This window comes from Anabrus simplex, chromosome 3 (assembly GCF_040414725.1).
Source record: "Anabrus simplex isolate iqAnaSimp1 chromosome 3, ASM4041472v1, whole genome shotgun sequence".
Classification (NCBI taxonomy): domain Eukaryota; kingdom Metazoa; phylum Arthropoda; class Insecta; order Orthoptera; family Tettigoniidae; genus Anabrus; species Anabrus simplex.
The window spans coordinates 360,664,303-360,688,440 of record NC_090267.1 but is presented as its reverse complement, the minus strand read 5'-3'; the positions used below and the strand labels follow the sequence as shown (position 1 = coordinate 360,688,440).

Sequence of the window (24,138 nt, the reverse complement as noted above, 5' to 3'; positions counted from 1 at the left end):
CATTTCGGTGTATTGTATAAATTAATATCTTGCAGTGCTGCAAAATGTCAGAAAGCAGAGCTGCTATCTGCTTTGTGTGATATGGCCTTCAAATAGCCAGTAATAACTCGTAGACCATATTCTAAGAGTCAGGCTCTTCTATCTTCAGCTATTTTAAATTTTACAAAGAACCTGTTAATATGAAGTCTGTGTGTGAAGAGGTATACTCTAGTGAGTGCAAATTTTCTCAACAATTCTGAAGGGAAGTAAATGTAATTCCTTTTCAAATGCTACTTCCAACCTTAACTTTTGGAGTGGTTTCATAATTTTTCTTGTGAAAATCTAAAATATATAAATACACTGTTCAAAAGAATAAGCAGGGCATGTTCTTGAACAGCTGGTACATTACAGTACGACACAACTGGTGCCAGTGGCCTTATTGCATAGACTGAGACCCTGTGTATTGAAAACAGGAAATATCTGAGTCATACTGTCCTTATAGTCGTAGCTCTGTAGTGCAATGCCAGGAGACCCCTCAGAACAAAAGGAATGCTGAATATCGGCATGTTGTAGTGACGTAATCAGACTGAAGCTGTCATTTGTAGAGTTTATATATCTTTAAGCATGTAAAATGAGACATCCTAATGGTGCACATGTTGCAAGAGCAATCACTTTGATCCAGGAAGGGTGGACTTATCGCTACGTTGCTGAGGGCTTCAATGTCTCTCCATGTCATTTATCGGTCAGTTCATCAGGCGGGTTGGACAAGGTCGTTGGGACATCACAACAGAAAATGACGACTGATATCTGGTCATTTCCACTTTGTTTCGTCATACCACCAGTGTCAGAGAACTGCAATAAGGCCTCAAAATGACAACAGGTGTCACAGTATCCGTTAAGATTGTAAGGAACAGGTTACGCGACAGGAATTTACAACCCAAGCGATCTGTTTGAGCGGCTCACTTAACGCAGCAACATCCAAGCACCTCACCTTCTGTTCACCTGTAACCATGTCAACTGGCAACTTTGCCATTAGAGAACTGTGTAGTTCACAGACTAATCACAATTTCCACTCCAGCCAAAGTGTGTGGAGAGGCCCTGGTGAATGTTACTTGCCAAATATTCTACAATGAAAAGATTCAAACAAAGTTCTGTGATTGAGTGGAGTGGCATTAGTGTCGACTGCCATACAGATCATGTCGTTCATGGCCGCCTTACTGACAGGGGTGTATATCAACCAGATCTTTTTAGAACCTGTGCAATTGCTGCATTCAGTATTGGCTCTCAATTCCTTTTAATGAGTGACAATGCCATGGCACACGTAGTTGGCGACACCAGAGATGTCTTTAGAAGGCTTGACATTCAAGTGATGGAATGGCCAGCGAGTTCCTACCTGAATCCCATTGAGCTTATGTGGTACATGCTTGACAGATATGTTCGTGGTCATCCTGCATGATGAACCAGACTCTCCAGGAATTCTCATAGGCTCTCATTGAAGAATGCTATTTTTTTGCTAGCGGCTTTACGTCGCACTGACACAGATAGGTCTTACGGCAACGATGGGATAGGAAAGGCCTAGGAGTTGGAAGGAAGCGGCCGTGGACTTAATTAAGGTACAGCCCCAGCATTTGCCTGGTGTGAAAATGGGAAACCACGGAAAACTATTTTCAGGGCTGCCGATAGTGGGATTCGAACCTACTATCTCCCGGATGCAAGCTCACAGCCGCGCGCCTCTACGCACACAGCCAACTCGCCCGGTCATTGAAGAATGGAATGGATACTACAAGTGAGCTCTGTAGACTTGAACAGAGTATGCTATGTAGGTGTCACGCAGTGATAAATGCTTATGGAGGGCATACATGATACTAAAGCTCTCAAACTCGGGAGAAAACCAAACTGGATGACTGGATAACCTATTCCCACTTTGTTTTTGACACTGTTCAGACATTTAAGTTTGTTCTGTAAAAATGAATGAGAATCAGATGGTGTGTGTGTGTGTGTGTGTGTGTGTGTGTGTGTGTGTGTGTGTGTGTGTGTGTGTGTGTGTGTGTGTGTGTGTGTGTGTGTGTGTGTGTGTGTGTGTGTGTGTGTGTGTGTGTGTGTGTGTAATCTATATATCTACATATATAAGAGTTTTGTCTGTACATTGCTCAGAATTTGAAAAGAATGGTATTTCTGTATCGATCATGACCATAGTAACAAGGAAATGCACTTTTTACTTTTCCATAATTTCTGTCTGTCTGTCTGTCTGTCTATGTGTATGTACACACCTCACGAGAAAACGGCTGATGAGAATGTGATGAAAATTGGTATGTGAAGCCTGAGGATGAGCCACTACAATCTAGGTTATAAATCATTTTACTCACGCTGAGTAAAATGGTAGTTTAGGGGAAGACCTCAAATTTAATTCTAAAATATTTATGTTATTAGTGGTCCTATCGATAAATACTACATAACTAAAGTTATGTAGATTAGTTATGTAGAATTAAATTTCCTATCATTTATGTCATACATTGTTACCATACTGGCTTTGATAACACAGATATTCATGAATTTGTATTTTTGTCACCAAGTCCATATCAATGCTGAGCAACGAGAAAATGGGTTAACATAATTTAATGAAAATCAGTATATAAAGTTGGGAAGTAAGAAATTACAGTCTAAGTTATAAACAATTTTATTCGCCCTGTATGAAATTGTAGTTTAGAGGAAGGTGCCTAAAATTTATTTTTTAAATGCCTAGGCCTATGTTATTTGTCCTATTGAAAAGTTATAGAGAATACAATTTCCGACCATTTATAAACCAAAACCCCTTGGCACTACAGCCCTTGAAGGGCCTTGGCCTACCAAGCAACCGCTGCTCAGCCCGAAGGCCTGCAGATTACGAGGTGTCGTGTGGTCAGCACAATGAATCCTCTCAGCCGTTATTCTTGGCTTTCTGGACCGGGGCTGCTATCTCACCATCAGATAGCTCCTCAATTCTAATCATGTAAGCTGAGTGGACCTCGAACCAGCCCTCAGGTCCAGGTAAAAATGCCTGACCTGGCCGGGAATTGAACCTGGGGCCTCCGGGTAAGAGGCAGGCACGCTACCCCTACACCACGGGGCTGGCTCCGACCATTTATGTTTTATTCAATTTTACCGTACCGACTATGATAAGAGTGGTATTTCAAAGTCGGAAGAAAACTAAATGTGAAGCCCTACAATATTGAAAGCGCATAACATTGGTCAACAATAACAGTACATTGACCGTTGTTTGTGGTGATGTTCTTTGTCTCTTATGCCGCCGCTCAACTCCGATAGATGGGATTACTTCTGCGTACTGAGTATAGCAGCCTGACTAAATATTGGCGGGAAATAGCTGGGGAATTAGAAAAACTTTCTTATTTAGCATGCCATTCCTCTGGTTCATACATTTTCTGATACCGTACTGCTGGTACGTAACTCACTGGTTCATCATAGTATTCCAGCTATTCAATCCCTCCTCTGACGTGCTCTTTTGAATGAGAAGTGTGCACTCTTATGGCAGAGGCTCACTTAGTAGTAGTATGACCTGGTCTAGAATTACAATTTAGGCATATTCCAAATTAATACCACAATTTACTAAATAACTCAAAATTAAACCCTGAAAAGAGCTTTTTCCCCTTCACTTTTATTCAAAATTAGTAGTGAAGAGGGGGTTGCTCCTTTGGCTTGGAGAAATAGATAGATTTTTCTGCCGCCAACATAGTGAATTGAGATTTTCTGACTCATTGGGTACTCCTACGAATCAGATTAGTAAAAGGGCACAGTTTTTACCCTGAGACTCTCCACTATTCGACGACCCGCCCCCCGCGGAAAAGACTGAGTGTTCATGGATTACGGCTGTCTAGGGCCTGGTCATTCCAGCTCTGGAACTTTGGACTGTTAGATTGGCAGCGTAGTACTGTTGGTTAAAAGTGGGAAAATGTGTGCTTTTTTCATTTTATCGAGTATTTGTTGTGAAATCATTGCTTTTATTCGTGCCATTCCTACTGACGTCATTGTAATGACCTATGTTCATTTCAGTTTGGAAAACCACTAAGACAGTCTTTCTGAGGATGTAAAAATGCAGGTGGGGAGTGAGTGTCTGCCATTATAATGCAATTCCCCAAGCTGATTGTAACTGATGGTAGGCAAGCGGGCCTACCATTACAACGAAAATTCCCTAACACAGTCTTCATATGAGAAAAGATGTTTGGTGATTTCTTTGTCGCGTTTCTAGGGTAACGTTAAGAGCTATGCAATTTAATACAGTCTTGCTCACAGCGTGTACTCTACCTAATCTACAATTCTGTATACAATGTAGAATTCTACAGTGAAGCACGGGTACATCAGCTAGTTTATCTGTAAAGAAAACGGGTATATCTGGTAGCACTGCTAGTTGTCAATTATTGTTCTATGCAGTATGGCATATGTTCAAAAACATGTTTTGCTCATTCTTTTGGACAGTGTATTTTCTATTACGTAGTATCACAAATCAAATGAATGCTTTCCAGAAAAACCCACTACTGTAAACTAGCTAGCCCTGTTTACTTGTTTGTTTCTTGTACCCTGAGGAAATTACACTCTGTGCACTTCTTAAGTGAGTTCAACACATCCCAGTTGATACATAACATTTCTTATTATCAGGGGACAATAATAAAGCATGCCACAAAAACACACCAAGTTTATCGGGATCAACAAAGCTGAAATAACTGCAATAACTACAAAATGCATAATGACATAACCATAAATCAATCACTTAAGTAACATTAGCCAAAAAATATAAAATACAAAATCCATGACCATCACTCAAACCATTTTTCTTGGAAAGCAGCAAAATATTAAATTTAAAGGTAAAAAATAAGTCATATACAAGAAGTATCAAATACAAATCTAATACTGTATAAGGTATAAATTATAAAAATTAAAATAATTTTTCCTTATAAACTTCCTAATTTTTTTAATTGTCACATTATATCACAGAGAAACACAATAAATTAGAAAATGTATCAAATGAATTCCATTGAAAGCAGGGCCTTCCAACTTAAATGCATGTGGTAAAATGATTCTCTTTTACACATATAAACAATATATTACAACGCCATTCACTGATTATTTCAATATAACAGTATTTGGTGTTTTCTGAAGACAACTTACACAAACAATGTCCACTACTGAAGGGTACTGTAAAACTCACACTTATGTAAACTGCTAAGAAAATATCAGCATTTAATTTGCTACAAATTTTTCACTTCTCACATCTCTACATTCAAGTAAACTCTCAGAAATAAAGAACAATTCTAAGCTCTGATTCAAAAGCACTGATTAATTTTCACCATACCTTTACACTAATACACAACATGAAAAACAAAGAACAAAGGACTCAGAAATTATTATTTCTATGGCTTACTGTAGTGAACTGTACATTATTGTATGAAAACTGAATATCATGAGAGCAGCACACGTTTTATGTTTTCTGACACGTTCTCCTTTTGAACCATGCTACCACTAAAGCACTGCATGATGAAACATGCAGACTTGGAATGGATGGGATTAGCGCCACTGCTGCGTACCTGTGTGAGGAGAGGAGAAAGGGGGGGAGTCGAGCTCTGCTTCCTCCACCCACCGCTGCCGTGTGCCCAGCAATGTGTCAGTATCCTCGTCCACACACCGCTGAGGGAATGTCACCCCATCGCCCAGGCTGTAAGCACATGTTTGCTGCTATGTTCACTACTAGTTACTGACTCTTCACAACATTTTTGGTATGATTCATATTTAACAAAAGCTTTACATTATGCAATCGTAAAGATTCATTTCAAAATTGTATTTACTGTACTTCTCAAATTTGATAGCAGAAATAGAAAGGAAGGGGAAATATGTAATGTAACAATAAACAAAATTACAAACCATATCAGCTCACTTCATTTTGGGAATAGTAGATTCTTGAAGGACATTTAAATAAGTTTTGTTTTTGTTTTTACAAGGACATCCTGTCTGGCCAGGTTTTTACAGCTACAGCATTGAGTAGACTGTACAACCAGCATCTCAACACTGAAAAGGCCAATGGCTTTGGGCATAGGAGCCTGGGTGATGGTCTCTAAGGGGAGGAAATGTTTCTGAAATACATCAGATAGCATCTGTACAGGTTAACACTACAAAGATTGTATGACTCCCACTATCTGGAAATACGGAGGGGTCAAACATGAACCTCACTTGAGATAAAACTTTTAATTTCAGTTAGGAGTGAAAACAGGAATGGAGATAGGTTTTTACAATGAAAACAAGTTCCTATGCTCTTCTTGATCATTACAGACTTATTCTAAACTGTATAGTCATATTATAAATGCAGACATACAAGTTTTCAAACTAAATTTCACAGACAGATACGACATAGATGTTGATTCCCATAGGGAACTTAAAATATGTGTCCTGAATGAGTAAATTTATAATACCAATATAATGGTCTTGGGAGGTGTGCTAAGTACCAACTGAAGAGCCCAACTTAGCACACGAGGGCAAAACGCAGGCAACCAAGAATGAGTTAGCTGGAAAATTTATAATGTCCAATAACGGACCATTATATTGGTATTATAAATTTACTCATTCAGGACAAATATTTTAAGTTCCCTATGGGAATCAACATCTATATCATCTGATGGCCAGGCAGGCATCAATTTTTGGAAATGAGACATAGCTCTCATAGTGCATTGGCACTGCTGGTGGCTTCAAGTAGCCTATGCAGTCGCCTCCACGGTATGCACTAGCCTTGTGTCTTGGGAGGTGTGCTAAGTCCCAACTGACGAGCCCAACTCAACACATGAGGGCAAAACGCAAGCAACCAAGAATGAGTTAGCTGGAAAATTTATAATGTCCAATAACGGACCATTATATTGGTATTACAGACAGATATATCAATGTAGGTACAAACAATGAAAAATCACTGTTTTACTTTCTTATTAGTTCTTTGTACTTGAGTCCAACCCAGCGTATTCAATCATACTGATACACACTGGTATGAATAGCATGTGGTTAAGTTCAATATTGAGTGTGTGAATGAAGTATATCACCCTTGAAGTTCACAATTCCCAGACATGGTACACAGGTGACGACCATTTTATCTGTCCCAATTTATTTCTTACAGACAATCTTTCTGCATGTTTTACACACATCTACACCCTTTGTGTCCTCATTAATTTTTGCACACATGGCATTTCCTGTGTCTGTGGCAATTTTGAGGTTTACTGTTATCATCATCATCATCATCAACACCACCACCATCTGCAGTTTGGGTTCTTTTATTTCACTTATTCGTGTTTGCCATGGTGAGTTGTAGCAGAATATTTCACGTGAGATCTTGATATTTGTTACTTGCTTGTACAACATCCAAGTATTTATTCCTGCTGTCTAGAATTTTATTGAATGTGTGTAACTGCCACCTACGTGCAGCTGGTTTGACATTATACTTTCTGGACATTCAGTCCACAACGTCAATTCCATACTTAGTTTCACTGTAACATGTTACCATGTCTGGCTTCTTCATTCTGTCATTTTCCACCTGGACATCTGGGTGAAAACTGAGAACTAGTACGTTCTCACTAACCTTACTTTGATAAATAGTCTGTTATGTCTTCCATCTTTAGTATCTGGGTATCATATGGCAGGATATGTGAACTGACTTCCAATAGAAAACTGGTACCTGGGATTTTAGCTTCTCACCTAGCTGAAATGATGTGAAAAAACTGTTACACGTGACATTCCTTTATTCTCCAATTCAGACAGAGATAAGTTAGCTGGATAACTCTCTTCGTTCAGTGATTCAGGCAACGAATCTGAAGCAGGTCTGACTGGAATTGTCACCAGTTACTCCGTTGTTCGTCCTGCTCTCATCCCCAAGTCATCTTTGTTTACTTCTTGGAGGGTAGATATATCTTCCTGTAAAATATTCCTTCTGTGCTCTATATTTTACAAATCATTCTTAAAATAAATGCAACAAACTGCACAATAGTTACTGCCAATGGCTCATTTATATACTTTGCCTAAGACTCACACTGGTGCAGTGGGAACACTGGGTACCAGGTGACATGAAGTGTTGGAAGATGCAAATCATGAATAACATGCAAGGGAAAGAAAAGCAAAGCAAAATTACATAAATGGGAAGCATGTTTTTGTAAAATCCAATATGGGTCAGAAATGACCTATCCTAGATTAACAGAATTATGGGGGCTAAGCTGTTAGGGATGGACATCTAAATTTCAACAATGGTAAATAAAGCCTAAAAGATGAAAAGTCATGTAGCCTGAACAAAATCTAAGATAAATTACGGCAGCAACAGAGTGCTGAATTCATAAAAGGGTCAAATATGACCCCTCCAACTTTCTAGTGTTAAGGGTGGCTACAAGTGTGTCTGTTCACCAGGGTACGAATGGCCTTTTAGATTCCTTGGTGGATTGGTGACAGCAAGGGCTTTCAGTCGTAAAACTTTGCTCCAGAATCAGCAAGACACTCTGTGGAAGACTGGAAACTATTCAAGATTATGATGATATTGATTGTATTTTGTAAGCATTCAATGAAATAAGAAACTGAGAAAAGAAAAATCACTTCAAAATGAAGTGCACAAAAAGGTTATACATTACTTGTAGTAAATTCATCTAGGTATATTAGATAACACCAGCTTATAGGCTCTTACATGTCCTTATTCAAACTAAAAAGAATAACCTGAAAGTTGGATACTTTGCTGCTGACATTTTTACACACAAATAAGTACCGGTATTCAAATTTTGGTTCTGAGCAATACTCCTTCACTACCTTCTCAATGTCAGATCCAAACTACCTAACTTTGTTACTCAAATGTAATTAGCATAATAATATTTCTGAACAATATTGTTCAAAGCATAATTGTGGTTTTACAGAGATAGCATGTTTAGAAGAAAATTTAACTATGGCCTCCAGAGAAGTCTGGTGTGGGGGTCTTTCCAGTTGACACCCCTGGGTGACCTGCACATTTGAGTGGTGGTGGTGGTGGTGGTGGTGGTGGTGTTGTTGTTGTGGTGGTGGTTGTAAGGTAGGGAGAGGGGGAAACCTGATGTTGGCATATAGCCTACTGCATAAATCCTGATGATCTTGATATTACTGTTCCTTGAAAAGAATTAACAAGAAGCAGAATAATAATTAAACAGAAAAACCATTTTGAGTTGATAGATTTAGGATAAATTGTTACAAAGAAAAACATTTCTATCTCTGAAACGCTATTTCTTAACTGAACTACAAGCAAGTTACTTTTGCTTCAGTCTTGTTCACTTCACACCATTCCAATACAATAGTTTGTCATGCACAATTCATTATCCTGCAATGCTTTGCAAGAAAGACTGATATAACTCAGAACATAAACATGTAGTACATTGTGTAGTCTCACTGTCAGTCAAATGAGATCATGTGGTACCCTGACAAATACCTTTTTCAAATCAAGGAAATCCAAGTGAACTGTCTTCCTTTTATCGTGGTGTCTTTCCATCAATAGATAAAGTGCATGGATTGTGTCTGTTGTTCTGCTGTGTTTTTTTCTTCTTTTTTTCCACAAAGCCACACTGGTTAGATGTTTCATGATCTTGCATCAACAACACATTAAAAAATGTTCGAAATATGACATAAGAGGTGGACTGGCCTATAATTTGAGCAATCATGTATGTCTCATTTTTCTTTCCAAATTTAAATTGTGATACTGGTCTGCCAGGCCTCAGGTACTGCATCCTCAATAATCTTCTTGAAGTCAATAAGCCATACTACACCTTCTTCTTTTGTAGCAGGAGCCCATTTTTGTCTTTGATGTTAATAATACTTATATCTTATATTGCACGATCACGAGCGGAGGGAAGTTTGTATATTCTATTTGTGATACCAGGCTTCCAGTTGGTCATAGGTGACCTGGTAATATGTTACTTTTGCAGTTGCTACAGCTCATGTTGTAATGGACTTAAGAGCCTCATACCATTCTCAAACCTCCGTACTGCAAGTTTAGTGCCATGTCTTATAAGCAGCCTTCTTTGCCTGCAGCACACTGTCATTTCACCAACTAGTCTGCTTCTCAATAAGGCACTAATTTGGTTTGGTGACACCTAAGGTGGATGAGACACATGTCTTGATGGATTCAGACAGTGTATTCCAGCTATCTTCAACTGATGACATTTTAGAATTTGAAATGATTCTAATGCTGCTTTGAAGGAAGCTCAATATTCTACTAGTCTCCTCCATTTAATGCATTCAGTCTTCATGGTAGGACTCACAGATACATAATCTATATGGACTGTGGTATCTAGTACAAGTAATCTGATAATGATGATGCTGCTCGTTGTTTAAAGGGGCCTAACATCTAGGTCATCGGCCCCTAATGGTACGAAACGAGATGAAATGGTATGATTATTTAAAAATCCATAATCCTCCACTGACCAGAATTCAAAAACGTGAGGATGAAGAATGAATGGATGGATATGAAGTTAAAACAATCAGTGGATCCAACCCGCAATGCCCTACATTCCCAGAAACTTACCGTTAAACTACAGTATAACTGACCAAGGGACAGCTTCTAAAGCACAATACTGACTCGATGATACTTGTAGTTGAAACGGGTACAAAATTCAGGTCATCGGCCCCTCATAATGGTACTTATCGCTAGGAAAATAGAACCATGCTATGTGTCATGTTGCGGTACTAATCAAAAGTAGTGTAGACTCGCAATATTCCACATAGTATGGTACTATGCACAGGTAATGAAATTCGCACATGTAACACAGACCTATGGTGTTTCGCACACTGCGGTGCTACTTACAGGCAACACAAACCTATACAGGCAACGCAAACCCATGGCGTTCCTCATATAAGTGGACTAAACACAGGGACCCGCACTATCCCGTGGTGTTCCTCACAGAGTGGGTACTAAGCATAGGCAAGGCAGAACCATGGTGTCACTAATCCCATGGTGTTGCTCGTATAGAGGTATGAATCACAGGTACTGTAAAAGCCTCCAATGCACTCTACTGCTACTAATCACAAACCTATTGGGTGCCTAACATAGTGGTACTACGCGCGCAAGTATAAGCGACCCATGGTGTTCTCCGCATGGTGGTACTAATTACAAGTAGTATCATGGTTCTAATTTTACCATCCCTTGGTCGCCCCTTTTAGTCGCCTGTTACGACAGGCAGGGGATACCATGGGTGTATTCTTCGTCTGCATTCCCCACTCACAGGGGGGGTGTGTTTGGGCTGCGAGAGGTATTTTATTTCCCTCAAGTGCATCCTTGACCATCGCAAGGTCTCTTTGGCTCATCATCCAGTAGTTGATCTGGGACCTATGGCTTCTGTTATAGTATGCGCTAAGGTGTGAATTTCGCTTTCTAAAAATGGTGTTTGTTACAGACAGATCTCATGCTTCAGCAAATTCTAAGATTCAAATGCTGTCACTGTTTTGGCAACGACAGCCACGGGCTCCGTGGTTTCATTCTAAGCCATCCTTTGCATGATCGACATGTTGATGGCATGTCCTCTGTAGTGATAGTGGGAGCTCGGCCGTGAATGGGATTGACTGTAGGTAGTGATGGATGAGGGAACTCCACCAATGAAGAGAATTTCACTATCATCAACGGCTTGGATGTGTGATTTGAGGTCGTTCTGTCTTTCTCTTCATCAAGGCAGCCAGTTTACGGAGCGTGGCATGTCACAACTCAAATTAAATTGGTCACCAAGTTAACTGTTACTGAAATCAAGTGGTTGCTGATGCATGTTACTTCAGAGACGCTGTCGTGTATCCACTGGCTTACTGTCACACCGATACCATTTTCACTTTTCTTACTATCATAAATTAGCTTGTAGCCTTCTCCATATCTCTTGATTTGGTTTCTTAAATGCATGCAATATCCACATTCCGCTGCTTCAAAGAGGTGGCCAGTTCTCAGTTTTGACCTATCATCTCAATGTTGACAGCAGCTAGTCTATACTGATACCAATGACAACAACAACAACAACAACAACAACAACAATTGTAGAGCGTCAGCTACTGTATACAGCCATTTAATTGTATACCATTTAGGCTGCCTGCACCTCATTTCTGATAGTTCATTTTAATCTAAGATGGCAGAGTAAACCATCTCTCTCTTAAGCGATCTATAGCTGAGCTGTAATTTATTTTTATCAAGTGAACACCGAATGTATCACCAGTGGAACATTATGGACACCTGGCACCTTATAGATCCCATACATGTTAAAGGATATCTCCAAACTACTCCTTAATTTGATCTGCCTTCTTGTTGAACCTGTTATATTTCTTGGTACTGAGTTCCACTATTTATTTTTTCAATTTTCAATATGATCTGTCAATTTCTTTTTTACATTAAATTCATAAAAACTGATATAACTGATATAAATTTGTATTTCTCAAGAATCACTATCCTAACATTTTTTAAACTTTGGGGCCATTACAGACAAAGTTCTATGTAATGATGATGTTAACACTAAGTTTACAAAATGTTCTTTAACATCTCCAATTTTTCATCTGCTAAAAAGTGACCATTATTTACCTCACTTACGACTTTAAAAAAAAATCGTCATGTAGTATCCAACAAAAATCTTCAGATTGTACCCTACAGCAATAATTTAGTGCCTTCAGTGAAAATATTTGTTTTTAAATAACATACAAAATAGAATCTATATCCACCAACTGAATGTTAATCAAAAATGTAACTGCTAAATCTAGATAATCAAATTACATTAACATGATCCAAAGAAGAGGGGATATTGTTGAGACAAAACTGCTACGAGCAAAGAAAATGTTAGTCTTCAATAAATAACTGAAAAATCTGCAGGCAAATAGCTGACGTCCAAGCAACAGAAGATAACTTCTGATTGTTTGCCATTTAATACAAGAAGGTTTCTTTGTGTTACAAAGTTCATCCATACTTCAAAAATAATTTTCTGAATAATCATCATACTACTGCATTTGAAGATAAGCCGAAATTTCATGACAACTTGCCTACAGTAAATTACAAACCCAATACATGACGTAAAATATTAAATAGCCTCTCTTCAACTGGATGACATCATAAGAAATGCTGAAGACCCTTATATTCTTGACTATTATTCTAAATAAGCAATAGGTTTCAAAATCTTTCATCCAGTAAACAGTTTTTAATTTACAGGAAAAACTGTAAGTAGATTTATAACCGCACTACTACAGGTAATTTCTTCATAAGACTCGCCTTAAGAACATTATCCTCTAAAGTCACATTTAACTTGTTAGCAGCTTACTTGCAACAAATATGTACGTTACCTATGTACGTGAAGAAAGATCACAATCTCTAGTTATTTTCTGATCAACACCTATTGTATAACTGGATCTTTCTCCTCAGTAAGTACAGGTATTTCATGCATCAAGCAAAGTTGGCTCAATAACGATGGTTCTCGACATCTAGTGGGCAACTACATTCACTGGGGGACTACAAAATTATTCTTGCTTAATGGGAGAAACATATAATATGGAAAAAAGCCAGATACATATACCAAAATGAAGAAAATACCGAAGATTAGTCAAGGTAGTAGAAGGCAAGTAACAAAGGATACACATAGGAGAAAATGAACCCAATGGACCATATGTAATGGAAATGTAACAAACAAATGTATGAAGATACATCAAAGATAGGAAGCTAGGAAGATACGAACATACACAATGAAGAACGCAATGATGAGCTAGAGTGGGCAGAGGTAGCAATGGAAAAATGATATAATGAAAAACATGGAAATACAAAAGTACAAAGAAAAACTCCACAATATTTTCACAAACTGCCATAAACACAGATGAGGTTTTCCCTCATCACTGCCAGTTCCTAATAATAACACTGTTGGTTTTACATCCTACTGACTACTACTTTTTTAAAAGGGTTTTCAGAGATGCCAAGGTGCCAGAATTTTGTACCACATTCCTGACACAAGGCTTACATATTTGAGCACCTTCAAATATCAACAGACTGAACCAGAATCAAACCTGCCAACTTGGGCTCAGAAATCCAGCGTCTTAACCACCTGAGTCACTCAGCACGGCAATCCCAGTTTCAATCTATTCTCAATTTATATATTACTTCCCATCTTCATCACGAGCAGCCATCCACACTCACTGAGGGGGATATACTTTGGAACTGATTACCTGAACACCTCTACTCCAATGAAGTTGAAAAGCACAGAATTGATTATTTCATTTTATTAGATTATTCAATTATTCATCTGAATGAGTGAGACAATCAAATAGGCCTAGCGAATATTTTTCCATCAAATTATTTTTCAATTATTCATCCGAAACTCCATTCGAATGAATGAGGCAATCGAATAGAGAAAGTTTTTTCCATCCGATAATTCAAAACTCCATCTGAATCAAAGAGGCAATCGAATAGTGAATGCTTTTGAAATAATCGAATGAAAAGTAATGTTACTATAACAGCTAATTCGCTCATTTAGTTTCAACATCTGGAGATACGTTTGGAAAAAGGCAAAGTTCTGATTTTTGTAAGACTTCATCTATTTGCTTATTTCAATCGATTATCCATCTGACACACTTAAACCAAAAAATTGATTCATGACGGATCTGAATATTCTATGCAATACAACTGAATGATATTTGAAACTCATTTGATTTTTTATTCAATTATCTAAATAATCGGATAGAGGTTATTCGATAATTAAAAGTTTTTGATTATCTCATCACTAGCAGAACATCTGTAGTGGTTGATTCATCCTGCAGTTTCATATACAGCAGGGTGAGTGCCTGTTGATATTATTATGATAGCTATAGGTCCTCCAGGTTTAAATTTAATTTCAAAATCCCCACATGCACTTGCTGGGACTGGGACATGGACACCCTGGTAAGAAGCCAGCAACAATGCTACTTGGCTATCATGCCCTTGTTATAAACCAAACTGCTCACTGTTTCTAGTTCTGTAACTCCAACCCATCGATGACAACAAGGAGTCGTTTCAGCCTCATGTTGTAAGAAAATAACTCATGGAGGTGCCTTAAATTGAAATGAACTGTCATTTGTCAGCAGTCTGTCAACTAGTTCCATTTTACCTTGTGACTCAGTTAATAAGGGACATCAGATTATCTAGAATATACAGTAGTATGGTTTTAAATGGTAGTGTGGAGATATTACTTACACCAAGATTTCTGCAAAGATATTACCTTTCCACCTAGCTGAACTACTACAAAATTGTCACTTCACATCCCCTTCATTGAATATTTGATTTGTATCCTCAATGACAAAATAGTTGCCAAGTTTCAAAGTTTTTCGAGAGGGCTTCACACAGTGCTATGAGTATTTCAACAGCTAACAATAAAATATCTACTCCACTGTTATCAACAACCAGTAGAGAGTATAGTTAATATTTCCCTTTTACTCCTGCATACCTGTTGGCTTAGCCTTATCCATTAAAATAGGTAATCCAGTATATACTGCACGTGTGATAATTCACCATAACAATGAATGCTTGTATTGTTTCTGGGTTGATTAGATATAAGGTGTGTCTAAAAAGTATGGTGAATGGACCAATATTGCAATGGTAACATGTGGTAACACTGCGTGCATGCACATATAAATAGATAGACATCTTGAGAGCGCCACGTAGCATTAAGCACATGGAGCTGCAGTAGGTTAGTCTACTGTGGCTATTCAAACGTAGAGCATGTGAAGACTCATGTCATAATGCAATGGAGCAGTGCATAAATATAAAGTTTTGTTACAAATTTGGAATAATGATGCATTGTTGGTGTAAGTGTATGGAACAGAAGCCGTAAGGAGAACATGTGTTTACAACTGTTTCAAACACTTTTAGGATGGATTAGGAAACTCCTGATGATGCGCCACGTCCGAGTCGACCATTGACAAGCAGAAGTACAGAAGACACCGAGCAAGTGCGAGAGATACTGGCACAAAATCAGCGACTGTCTCTGAGAAGAAGGATATCAGAGGAATGAGGGATTAGCAACAGTTGTGAACACCATCATTCACAACAATCTGAGTAACCAGAAGATTTGTTCTGCATCTGTACCACGCACATCGACTGATAAGCAGGAGGCATGGATAGAAATTGCTGGAGATTTCATTGACACGTGTTACCGAGATCCATCTTTTCTGAAAAGCATCATCACAGGCAATAAGAGTTGATGCTACGAGTTTGATCTGGAGACCAAGCAACAATCACTGAGACTGTGTTCACCGGTTTCACCACATTCCAAAAAGAGTTGCCTCTAAATGTCCAGGATCAAGACACTGTCAATAGCCTTTTTCAACAATGGCATGATTCCCCAGGAATTCGTAACGGAGGGTCGAACTGTCAACGCCACATTTTGAAATGGTTGCTGCTTTGCATCCGACGTGTTCGGCTGGAAAATGGAGTCTCCTCTACGACAATGCCCACCCACACACTGCAATACGTGTGCACAACTTATTGGCTAAGTGGCATGTAACTGTTCTCGAACAGATCTGGCGCCTGCAGACTTCGTTTTGTTCCCCTGCCTCAAGGTAATCCTGAAATGCACACCTTGTGCTGACATACCAATCATCCAAAGACATGTGGCATTAGTGCTTCAATCGATTCCAAAAGATGCCTTTGTTGCCAGTTTCCATCAGCTGTACACACGTTATCAAAAGTGTATTGTGGCCAATGAAAAGTACTTCGAAAGTGAATAAAGGTGTTTTTTTTTTTTTTTTTTTGGTAACTTCTGTTGTCTTTTGTGTTATGGAACTTTTTAGACACACCTCTCACACGCACTTCAGATAGGTTGTAAAATCACATGTCATGAATGAAATTAGCTCTTCCTCTTTTTTTAAATTTATTGACATGCCTACAAAGTCATTTCAGATAATAAAATAGTTCATAAACATCACTTCAATGATCAGTTATCTATAGTCCTGTGTGCCTTTATTGGTGAGACTTAGTGTTTACAGTGCACCATGGTATAGGCTAGATCAAACTTGTTACTTTCATTAACTTGTCTCAGTCTCATCCTTGGCTTTGAGATTATAAAAGTGACTAAGGTACAAGTGAAGCTAGTAATGCCATTATCCATGCAGCTGTCCCTGTTATGAATGGTATGAAAATTTCGCATATAGGGTCAGTGGGCTTGACAGACTGATATGCAATAACAATGGCTGGCTCAGTGAGGAGACCAACATGAAACTACCTCACTCCTCATTCCCTAGGATGCCTCTTCAGTGATATCTTGGCCATCTATGACAGCTAATAGCGGATATGTTAAGGATCAAGACAGCCTTCAGGCTGAATACTCAACAATATAGAACTGTATACAGCAAGTTTACCACTGGCACATCAGCATCACAAGAATGTATTAAATAACTCCTAATTTACATGTGAAATATTTTATTAGCTACTAAAGAGAAACTTTAAATATTATAAGTTTAAAAAATAAAACACTAGTCTTTACCCCACAAATATATAAGAACTTTAATCAAAACTTAAAAATAATACAAAAACTATACCATTTATTAAAAATCATGTGTTACGAAGAAATCACGGAACAATAATACACATTATTCAACAAACTTCTATTATTTGAAGAACCATGCAGGACCATACAATAGGAAGACACTGAACAGGTCTTTTTCAGCACTTGCGATTAATGGTGTCTAGTACTTATTGCAACCTGCTTTTTAAACTCCATCTCATTCTCTTTTGGGCTGACTGTCTTGTCAACATCTTGACTACAAAGAGCTCGAAGAAGAAGAAGAAGGAGATGATGAATCACTGGAAAGGGAGCAATTGAAGTTCCTAAAATATTTCAGCACATGAAAGTAACAAGAGCAATGTTTACCATACAATCTGATTTCTCTTCCATGATATCCTTAAACCGCTTTTATCATCCAGTCTTCAGAAATGAGTAAGAAACTTGTTGGTTAAGGATAGGAATGGCTTAATCTGAGTCTGAAATACAAATAATCATGCTTCATCAATCATCATATTATTCTTCCAAAGGTAATAACTACAGGGGAGTTATTACATCAAAGCAATTATTTAAAGAAAACATCCCAAGTTCAAAAGCAGCAAAAAGTTGTTCAAAAACTTAATCACCCATTCTTGTTCTCACTACAATAGAAAGGTTACTTTTATCAGTTTTTAGTTTGTTATAAAGCATGGGTCTTCTATCACTCACTAAATGGTAGGAGTTTTAAATGCAGAAAAAATACTTGCTGAAATACTCTGTTTTATTTTCCAATTTAGAATGAAACCTTAATTTTGTACATAGTGTCCTTGTATTTATTTTCTCTTAAAATTAAATGACTACTCCATGTAATTTAGTTACAGCTCATTATCTCTGGTACCATGTTGCTCATACTGACGATTTATTGCTATTAAGAAGAAATATTCCTTCAATATTAATCCATATTTTACTCAAATACAAAGTGTATAGTAATACAATGGATAAAGGAACTATGTGTATACATAAAATATATTTCAAGACACCATTAACTTCTAATATAGATGTTTTGTATCTTACAAGAAATGAAAGTAACATTCATTCCACTGCTGCAGAGAACATGAATGGACAGCATACAACTGAAAACTTTACTCACTGCTTCATTGTGAGACTAATTGTTTTCCAAGGATGCGGTTAGTAATCAGTGAACATAAAATTAACATTTTACCAGTACTACTTGCATAATCTGCAATCTGGGCAAGTCAGGTTAATTATACAAAACTAGGAAGGTGCTGTTATACACCATGTTAGATGTTTAGTGAAATGAAAACAAGCAAAGAAAGGAAATGCTAAGCAAAGCAAGACAATGCAAGGCAAGCAGATGGACAAGCATACGAGTTGAACAGCAGCATCAGGCAAGCAAATGACTATCTGACCTGGTCTGCGTGCTGCCCATCGAGTTGTAGGAGCTTGGCTGGTGCTGGGCACGCACCGGAAATATCACACCATCCCCCAGACTAGAACAGAAGTAAGGCCCCAGTGTAACTAAAGGGTCCTCCATGTGACACAGTGAGAAGTTTGTTAAGTCTTCCACTCTTGCTAAGAATCTTTGGACGTAATTCTAACACATTCGAATAGAACTAATACGACAATTCAACCAACGGAGTTAAAACAAGGCATTTATTTTCGTGGATTTACATTAAATGCCACGATAAACTGGTCCATTTACTCAGAAACTGAAACTGTGAAGTTGGCATTAACGCAATCTAATTTAGTAAGTTACTGCTATTTTTCAACCCAATATATGTAACGTCTTCAATTTCAATCACAAGGGTTTTTTTTAAGTCTGGAGAAGTTATTCAAGTAAAGTAAAATGAACTTGATATGAATTCTTCAAGAAATATTTACTTGAAATGAGACCAATAGCTACAGCATATACACTGTAGGTCTTACCATAAAGGCAATTTGATTATCTGAAAACTAAGACTAGCGGTCTAGTAGATGCCTTCATTGAATTCACTAAATAAATATATGTAATGCAATATTATGCCCAGATAATAACATGACAAAGGTAACATTACATATAGCCCAGAAATATTTTGATATACAAATATCCCAATGCCAAGATCCCCGTACAACTATATCTTCTAAATAGGTGTAACTAAAAAGCTGCCACAACTACTGTGCACTTCAAGAACTACAGGAGTAGTTCACTGAGAATTTACAAAAAACAAAAACAAAAAAAGACCTCTTACTCAAAACAAGTATTTTCAGTAGACTTGAAGTGAAATGATGTATAAAGTTCATCATAACCTTCTGTTAAAGAATCAATATCTATACCTGTGCATGCCAAACAATATACTGGAAACTTCTGCATAAAAATGATGGGATGAAAAGAAATGCCTCTTCACTGGGTATAGTACATGATAAATAGAGCATATATGCAATAATATGTAAATAAGTATCTATAACAGCATTGTGCAGTATGTGATAAGAAATCTGAGACAAGCAAATCAAATTATTCAACAGGGTTCAGAGGAGAAACACATGGGATACAAGAAGTATATCCTTGACTCTGTGTGAAAATGTGATGGTAAAGAAGTCCATTGCAGTATTTTAATATTCCCAAAGCTATTGAATTGTATTCCTCTCTGATCTGATATTCTCAAGGCTAAATACCCTCAATTGTATTGGACATAATTGCTGTAGTGGGGAAATGGCACTGTGCTCAGCCTAGTGAATGCAATAGGAGAGTATGGCAGGTAACAGTGAGGACGTCAGACCTCGTGGGCTGTATGAGTAACAAGCTGACTATAGGATGGGATCTGATTATGGCTGGATTGTACATGCCAGACATATGGGCCACCCCAATTCTGAAGTCGTGCAGGCACTGGGCTTTCCAAGGGCCACCGTATCAAGAGTGCATCATGAGTACGTGGATTCAAGCAAAACTGTGGTCACCAGGGTAAAATGTTGTGATATATGATGCATTGATAACAACAGTTGGCAGCGGCAGCTAGCTCGGATTGTATAAGCGGATAGATGGGCCACAGTGCAGCAGATCACTTATCAATTCAATGCTGGACAACAACATGTGAGGAGCATACCATCCAGAACCATCATCTTGCCATGGGGTACAGAAGCAAGTGTCCCAGGAGAGTATCTCTGCTCAACACTTGTCACAAGGCACAACTGACATGGGCAAAGGAACACTGCCATTGGATGCTCAAAGCATGGAAAAATGTCGCCTGGACAGGCGAGTCGAGATACCAGTTGGTATCTACGAAAACACTTTTCCGCCTTGTCAAAACCACATTTTATTATATTACCTCCCCACCATGATAAAAATAATCTATACCAGTCGGTACACGCTGATGGCTAGGCAGGGGTGCGTCATAACCACATGAGGCAATAGATCCTTTTTGCCAGCAGGGTACAATTTAGGCTAATGGTAGTGGTATCCTCGTATAGGGACATGGGATGAAATATGACCCCTAGTACAGTACATCTGACAACAGCCCCTACTGGCAAACACTACCAGAACCTGCTGACACATCATGTTCACTCCCTCTGTTCACCTCCGGCACCCTGCAGGCGACCGTACCTATAGCAAGATAATGTTCCAGCTGATCACTCCTGAAATGTGGCTCACAGGTTCAATGAGCACTCCATGAATGTGAAAATGCTTGCCGGGCCCCCACGGAGCCCTGATCTCAATTCCGCTGAGCATATCTGGAATGCTGTTGAGAGAGATGTGAATGCCCCTGACCCTGCTCCGACCAATCTCTGTTGATTCGTAGATAACAGAAGGCTGAGCGGCGATTTGGATCAGTATGGCTCCCCAACAATGTCAGTGTCTTGTGGACTCCATGCCACGCTGTGTTGCCGCCATCATGAAAAGGGGTGCTACATGCTACTAACCAGGTATCTCTAATTCAATTGCTCATGACTGTACTGTATACTGACACTATTTCTTTCCTTCCGGAAACCACTAATTGTGAAAATGAAGTTTTTAGACAGAAAAATATCACTGACACTATGCCACAAGCGCTGATTTGCAACATGTCCTTCCATGGGAAATTATGGAGCGAGCGTATCGAACGGGGTTCGATCCGTGACCTCCCAGTTAGAAATCCCTAATAATCATGAGTAATTTAGGTGTAACATATAAAGAGAAGATACAGCAAAAACAGTGGAAGTGAGTGATTAAGTGTGAATAAAATGTCAGTGCAGTGAATAAGTACAGAATTACAATTATAATTAAAAGCATTTCTTAAAGCTAGTCTCAACTTGGAACATTTCAGTGAGCTGAGAGTGAGGCAAACTTGTGCAATCAGAATATTTGTCAGAGAATCAAGTAAACAGACTAGAAGGTCATAGAGCCTCTTATTGAGTGGACGAGGAAAAGCAAACCTGTTGTTAGTCACGTAGCAAAGTGCCCTGTAAAATAAGAACACACATTGTGGTGCAATCATTCTTTCCAGAAGGAATCTGGGTAAGGTCACCAGTCACATGTTGATGCATGAGACAAGTGGGACCACACTTGAAGTAACCAATAGGAAGCTAACAGATCAGTATGTGAGGGAGCATAGTAGTAGGGGATGATTTGTTCTAGAAATTCGGAGAAATGATAAAGGGCAGTGACAAGGCAGACTCTTGGTCATTCTTGGTCGTCATTCTGGTGGTGATTCTAACCGGGCATTCTGGTCAGGCAGTTATTCTGTTAACTTGGAAAGGGGCATTTTCTCGGGAAGGGACAGTCACTAGGACACTTGGCAGAGAACAGACTTTGTAGAATAAAGTCAGTGAAGATAGCAGTATATGGAGTTAGACAGATCAGGCAGTAATTAAGCCTGCCATCAGTTAGTGAAGAAAGCAGTATAAGAAGTTATTCAAATTAGGCAAAAATTAAGACTGTCAAGCAGTAGAACTGGGTAGCAGTGTCCCACAGGGTAAAGTCCAGAGACAGTACAAAGAGAACTCACTGAGTGTTCGAAGGAGACAGTAGCTTCAGTTCACGTTCACCTTAGAGTTCTATGTTCGAGTCCTGAAACCGTCAGGGAAGATTCAGAGGAATCCTACAGCGAGGATTCAAGAAAGAAGCAAGGAGAGAGAAGCTTTAAAACCTGAGATAAGTATTAACTAGTTAAGAGACTTTAAAGACTGAAGGGAATTTATAATTATATAGTGAATTGTAGAAGTGTGTGTAATTTCCAAAGAAGTCAGAGACTGATAAACTGATTAATTTAAAAGTAATATTGAGAGAAGAATAATTACAGGTGTGCTGTAGTATTATTGAAAGGGTATATTTGATAATCTGTTTTAAATAAATTATATTACGAATTGAATGGTCTCTAAGCGTTTTCTATCAAGGTCAGTCTGATGTTTGAACCCCAGTGCCCAGCTTGTCTATTCTCTAGGATACAACTAATATACCTTTAAATAATATGATGATCATATAAAGGCAGAATGTGAGGAATAAATTAGGTTAGATAAGAGGGAAAAATAGAAACAAACTTATATAAGAAAAGGAGAAAATACTGACTATAGTGATACAAAAAAAGAGAAAATAATTCAACTAGACTAGACATTCTTACCAGTGAGACAGGAAGACAAGTGTGAGTAATACTCTAGACTGAAAAGGATTGGTGGAATACCAATGTGTGGGTAGTGAGTGATAAGGTCAAAACAGGTGGTCCGGGATGGACAGAGAAATGTTGAAGCCAGATCAGCCCTGTATGTGGAAGGGAACTGGGATATAATCATGGGAACACAGTACATTAGTATAGGAAAAGAGATCAGGATGACTTCAGTAACAAGACATTTGTCATATGAAGCAATGTGCAAACAATCATGCAAGTATGGAAATGAGGCAGTGGTGTTGTGTGCATAGGCAAGAATATTTTAATTCCTTCCTTTACTGTCTCAACTTATTGTTGGGTCAATTACCTAGATGTTAGACTCTGTAAAACACCGTCCGGCTCCATGGCTAAATGGTTAGCATGCTGGCCTTTGGCCACAGGGGTCTCAGGTTCGATTCCCGGCAAGGTCGGGAATTTTAACTATAATTGGTTAATTTCGCTGGCATGGGGGCTGGGTGTATGTGCCGTCTTCTTCATCATTTCATCCTCATCACGACGCTCAGGTCGCCTACGGGTGTCTAATCAAAAGACCTGCAATTGGCGAGCCGAACATGTCCTCGGACACTCCCAGCACTAAAAGCCATACGCCATTTCATTTCATTCTGTAAAACACCAATCATCACCATCATCATCATCATCATCATGATCATCAACTCGTTTACTGTCCGGCTTCATGGCTGAATGGTTAGCGTGTTGACCTTTGGTCACAAGGGTCCCACGTTTGATTCCCGGCATGGTCAGGAATTTTAACCAAAATTGGTTAATTCCCCTGGCACGGGAACTGGTTGTATGTGTTGTCTTCATCATCATTTGTTCCTCATCACAACACACAAGTCACCTACGGGGGTCAAATCAAAAGACCTGCACCAGGCCTCTCCGGAAGCCACACACCATTATTATTATTATTATTATTATTATTATTATTATTATTATTATTATTATTAACTCGTTTATTATAAATCAAGCTCCTGGATGTTGTTCTCTCTCTACATATGAGTCCCATTTAAACTTTAATATACATCCAGCCCACCAATCATCAACAAAAT

The 24,138-nt window shown here is 38.6% G+C and overlaps 1 protein-coding gene across 8 annotated transcripts in view; it reads right to left on the bottom strand.

Moving 5' to 3' along the window:
• LOC136866373 (palmitoyltransferase ZDHHC2) overlaps positions 1–24,138 on the bottom strand; it is a 364,730-nt gene that overhangs the window by 70,610 nt on the left and 269,982 nt on the right. The window contains exons 8-9 of one of the 8 annotated variants that reach the window (XM_067143256.2): positions 18,887–18,967; positions 5,556–5,683 (exon numbers count right to left, since the gene is read on the bottom strand). In XM_067143256.2, coding sequence (XP_066999357.1) covers positions 5,556–5,683; positions 18,887–18,967 — 209 coding nt within the window. The other 7 variants (XM_068226719.1, XM_067143261.2, XM_067143257.2 and 4 more) reach the window with 7 other exon arrangements.